The 5,000-nt window shown below is 49.5% G+C and overlaps 1 protein-coding gene across 1 annotated transcript in view; it reads right to left on the bottom strand.

Annotated features, from left to right (window-relative positions):
* The window catches only part of LOC138863266 (mucin-2-like), a 9,226-nt gene that overhangs the window by 2,984 nt on the left and 1,242 nt on the right, over nt 1–5,000 (bottom strand). The window contains exons 3-7 of the mRNA XM_070127449.1: nt 4,323–4,994; nt 1,867–2,351; nt 1,153–1,684; nt 922–1,067; nt 576–651 (exon numbers count right to left, since the gene is read on the bottom strand). Coding sequence (XP_069983550.1) covers nt 576–651; nt 922–1,067; nt 1,153–1,684; nt 1,867–2,351; nt 4,323–4,994 — 1,911 coding nt within the window. The remainder of the gene's footprint in view (nt 1–575; nt 652–921; nt 1,068–1,152; nt 1,685–1,866; nt 2,352–4,322; nt 4,995–5,000) is intronic.

Raw genomic sequence — 5,000 nt, 5'->3', positions numbered from 1 at the left:
GGCAGTAGTTGTGGTTGTTGGAGGGATAGTTGTGGTTGTTGGTGGTGCAGTAGTTATGGTTGTTGGAGGGATAGTATTTGTGGTTGTTGATGGGGTAGTAGTTGTGGTTGTTGGAAGGATAGTATTTGTGGTTGTTGATGGGATAGTAGTTGTGGTTGTTGGAGGGATAGTAGTTGTGGATGTTGGTGGGGCAGTAGCTGTGGTTGTTGGAGGGACAGTAGTTGTGGTTGTTGGTTGGGCAGTAGTTGTGGTTGTTGGAGGGATAGTAGTTGTGGTTGTTGGAGGGACAGTAGTTATGGTTTTTGGTAGGGCAGTAGTTGTGGTTGTTGGAGGGATAGTAGTTGTGGTTGTTGGTGGGGCAGTAGTTGTGGTTGTTGGAGGGATAGTAGTTGTGGTTGTTGTAGGGACAGTAGTTGTGGTTGCTGGAGGGATAGTAGTTGTGGTTGTTGGTGGGGCAGTAGTTGTGGTTGTTGGAGGGATAGTAGTTGTGGTTGTTGGTGGGGCAGTAGTTGTGGTTGGCTGGGCAGTAGTTGTGGTTGGTGGAGGGATAGTAGCTGTGCTTGTTGATGGGGCAGTAGTTGTGGTTGATGGGGCAGTAGTTGTGGTTGTTGGTGGGGCAGTAGGTGTAGGTGTTGGTGGGACAGTAGGTGTGGTTGTTGGTGGGGCAGTAGTTGCAGGTGTTGGTGGGACAGTAGTTGTGTAGGTTGGTGGGATAGTAGTTGTGGTTGTTGGGGCAGTAGTTGTGGTTGTTGGAGGGACAGTAGCTGTGGTTGTAGGTAGGGCAGTAGTTGTGGTTGGTGGGGCAGTAGTTGTGGTTGGTGGGGCAGTAGTTGTGGTTGGTAGGGCAGTAGTTGTGGTTGGTGGGGCAGTAGTTGTGGTTGTTGGAGGGATAGTATTTGTGGTTGTTGGTGGGGCAGTAGTTGTGGTTGGTGGGGCAGTAGTTGTGGTTGTTGGAGGGATAGGAGTTGTGGTTGTTGTTGGGGCAGTAGTTGTAGTTGTAGGTGGGCCAGTAGTTGTGGTTGTTGGAGGGATAGTAGTTGTGGTTGTTGGTGGGGCAGTAGTAGTGGCTGTTGGTGGGACAGTAGTTTTCGTGGTTGAATGGGCAGTAGTTGTGGTTGTTGGTGGGGCAGTACTTGTGGTTGTTGGTAGGACAGTAGATGTGGTGGTTTGTGGGGCAGTAGTTGTGGTTGGAGGGATAGTAGTTGTGGTTGTTGGTGGGACAGTAGTTATGGTGGTTGAATGGGCAGTAGATGTGTTTGTTGGTGGGGCAGTAGTTGTGGTTGTTGGAGGGATAGTAGTTGTGGTTGTTGGTGGGGCAGTAGATGTGGTGGTTTGTGGGGCAGTAGTTGTAGGCGTTGGTGGGACAGTAGTTGTGGTTGTTGATGGGGCAGTAGTTGTAGATGTTGGTGGGACAGTAGTTGTGGTTGTTGATGGGACAGTAGTTGTAGGTGTTGGTGGGACAGTAGTTGTGGTGGTTGGCTGGGCAGTAGTTGTAGGTGTTGGTGGGACAGTAGTTGTGGTAGTAGGTGGGGTAGTAGTTGTAGGTGTTGGTGAGACAGTAGTTGTAGGTGTTGGTGGGACAGTAGTTATGGAGGTTGGAGGGATAGTAGTTGTGGTTGTTGGGGCAATTATTGTGGTTGTTGGAGGGATAGTATTTGTGGTTGTTGATGGGATAGTAGTTGTGCTGGTTAGTGGGGCAGTAGTTGTGGTTGTTGGTGGGGCAGTAGTTGTGGTTGTTGGTGGGGCAGTAGTTGTGGTTGTTGGAGGGATAGTAGTTGTGGTTGTTGGTGGGGCAGTAGTTGTGGTTGTTGGAGGGATAGTAGTTGTGGTTGTTGGTGGGGCAGTAGTTGTGGTTGTTGGAGGGACAGTAGTTGCACTTGTTAGAGGGATAGTAGTTGTAGTTATTGATGGGGCATTAGTGGTGGTTGTTGGGGGGATAGTAGTTGTGGTTGTTGATGGGGAATTGGTTGTGGTTGGTGGGGAAGTAGTTGTGGTTGTTGGTGGGGCAGTAGTTGTAGGTGTTGGTGGGACAGTAGTTGTGGTAGTTGGTGGGGTAGTAGTTGTAGGTGTTGTTGGGACACTAGTTGTGGTGGTTGATGGGATAGTAGTTCTGGAGATTGGTGAGATAGTAGTAGTGGTTGGTGGGGCAATTGTTGTGGTTGTTGGAGGGATAGTATTTGTGGTTGTTGATTGAGCAGTAGTTGTGGTTGTTGGTGGGGCAGTTGTGGCTGCTGGTGGGGCAGTAGTTGTGGTTGTTAGTGGGATAGTAGTTGTGGTTGCTGGTGGGGCAGTACTTGTGGTTGCTGGTGGGGCAGTACTTGTGGTTGTTGGTGGGGCAGTAGATGTGGTTGCTGGAGGGATAGTAGTTGTGGTTGTTGGAGGGATAGTAGTTGTGGTTGTTGGTGAGGGAGTAGTTGTGGTTGTTGGGGGGATAGTAGTGGTGGTTGTTGGTGAGGCAGTAGTTGTGGTTGTTGGAGGGACAGTAGTTGTGGTTGTTGGTGGGGCAGTAGTTGTGGTTGTTGGAGGGATAGTAGTTGTGGTTGTTGGTGAGGCAGTAGTTGTGGTTGTTGGAGGGATAGTAGTTGTGGTTGATGGTGGGGCAGTACTTGTGGTTGTTGGTGGGGCAGTAGTTGTGGTTGTTGGAGGGATAGTAGTTGTGGTTGTTGGTGGAGCAGTAGTTGTGGTTGTTAGAGGGATAGTAGTTGTGGTTGTTGGTGGAGCAGTAATTGTGGTTGTTGGAGGGATAGAAGTTGTGGGTATTGGTGGGGCAGTAGTTGTGGTTGGTGGGGCAGTAGTTGTGGTTGTTGGAGGGATAGTTGTGGTTGTTGGTGGGGCAGTAGTTGTGGTTGTTGGAGGGATAGAATTTGTGGTTGTTGATGGGGTAGTAGTTGTGGTTGTTGGAGGGATAGTATTTGTGGTTGTTGATGGGGTAGTAGTTGTGGTTGTTGGAGGGATAGTAGTTGTGGATGTTTGTGGGGCAGTAGCTGTGGATGTTGGAGGGACAGTAGTTGTGGTTGTTGGTTGGGCAGTAGTTGTGGTTGTTGGAGGGATAGTAGTTGTGGTTGTTGGAGGGACAGTAGTTATGGTTGTTGGCAGGGCAGTAGTTGTGGTTGTTGGAGGGATAGTAGTTGTGGTTGTTGGTGGAGCAGTAGTTGTGGTTGTTGGAGGGATAGTAGTTGTGGTTATTGGAGGGACAGTAGTTGTGGTTGTTGGTGGCGCAGTAGTTGTGGTTGTTGGAGGGATAGTAGTTGTGGTTGTTGGTGGAGCAGTAGTTGTGGTTGTTGGAGGGATAGTAATTGTGGTTGTTGGTGGGGCAGTAGTTGTGGTTGTTGGAGGGATAGTAGTTGTGGATGTTGGTGGGGCAGTAGCTGTGGTTGTTGGAGGGACAGTAGTTGTGGTTGTTGGTTGGGCAGTAGTTGTGGTTGTTGGAGGGATAGTAGTTGTGGTTGTTGGAGGGACAGTAGTTATGGTTGTTGGTAGGGCAGTAGTTGTGGTTGTTGGAGGGATAGTAGTTGTGGTTGTTGGTGGAGCAGTAGTTGTGGTTGTTGGAGGGATAGTAGTTGTGGTTATTGGAGGGACAGTAGTTGGGGTTGTTGGTGGCGCAGTAGTTGTGGTTGTTGGAGGGATAGTAGTTGTGGTTGTTGGAGGGACAATAGTTGTGGTTGTTGGAGGGATAGTAGTTGTGGTTGTTGGTGGGGCAGTAGTTGTGGTTGTTGGAGGGATAGTAGTTGTGGTTGTTGGTGGGGCAGTAGTTGTGATTGGTGGGGCAGTAGTTGTGGTTGTTGGAGGGGTAGTATTTGTGGTTGTTGGTGGGGCAGTAGTTGTGGTTGGTGGGGCAGTAGTTGTGGTTGTTAGAGGGATAGTAGTTGTGGTTGTTGGTGGGGCATTAGTTGTGGTTGTTGGTGGGGCAGTAGTCGTGGTTGTTGGAGGGATAGTAGTTGTGGTTGTTGATGGGGCAGTAGTTGTGGTTGTTGGAGGGATATTAGTTATGGTTGTTGGTGGAGCAGTAGTTGTGGTAATTGGTGGGACAGTACTTGTGGTTGTTGATGGGGCAGTAGTTGTGGTTGTTGGAGGGATAGTATTTGTGGTTGCTGGTGGGGCAGTAGTTGTGGTCGTTGGAGGGATAGTAGTTGTGGTTGTTGGCGGGGCAGTAGTTGTGGTTGTTGGAGGGATAGTAGTTGTGGTTGTTGGAGGGATAGTAGTTGTGGTTGTTGGAGGGATAGTAGTTGTGGTTGTTGGTGGGGCAGTAGTTGTGGTGGTTGGAGGGATAGTAGTTGTGGTTGTTGGTAAAGCAGTAGTTGTGGTTGTTAGTGGGACAGTACTTGTAGTTGTTGGTGGGGCAGTAGTGGTGGTTGTTGGTGGGACAGTACTTGTGATTCTTGGTGGGGCAGTAGTTGTGGTTGTTGGAGGGATAGTAGTTGTGGTTGTTGGTTGGGCAGTAGTTGTGGTTGTTGGTGGGACAGTACTTGTGGTTGTTGGTGGAGCAGTAGTCGTGGTTGTTGGAGGGATAGTAGTTGTGGTTGTTGGTAGGGCAGTAGTTGTGGTCGTTGGAGGGATAGTAGTTATGGTTGCTGGTGGAGCAGTAGTCGTGGTTGTTGGAGGGATAGTAGTTGTGGTTGTTGTTGGGGCAGTAGTCGTGGTTGTTGGAGGGATAGTAGTTGTGGTTGTTGGTGGGGCAGTAGTTGTGGTTGTTGGAGGGATAGTAGTTGTGGTTTTTGGAGGGCCGGAGGTTGTGGTTGTTGGAGAGGTAGTAGTTGTGGTTGTTGGTTGGACAGTAGTTGGGGTTGTTGGTGGTGCAGTAGTTGCGGTTGTTGGTGGGATAGTAGTTGTGGTTTTTGGTGAGGCAGTATTTGTGGTTGTTGGTGGGGTAGTAGTTGTGGTTGTAGGTGGGGCAATAGTTGTGGTTGTTGGTGGAGCAGTAGCTGTGGTTGTTGGTGGGGCAGTAGTTGTGGTTGTTGGGGAGATAGTAGTTGTGGTTGTAGGTGAGGCAGTATCTGTGG

Source organism: Penaeus vannamei, chromosome 11 (assembly GCF_042767895.1).
Source record: "Penaeus vannamei isolate JL-2024 chromosome 11, ASM4276789v1, whole genome shotgun sequence".
NCBI classification, from domain to species: Eukaryota; Metazoa; Arthropoda; class Malacostraca; order Decapoda; family Penaeidae; genus Penaeus; species Penaeus vannamei.
Note: the sequence above shows the minus strand (reverse complement) of the source record. Positions and strands in the feature narration are given on the sequence as shown.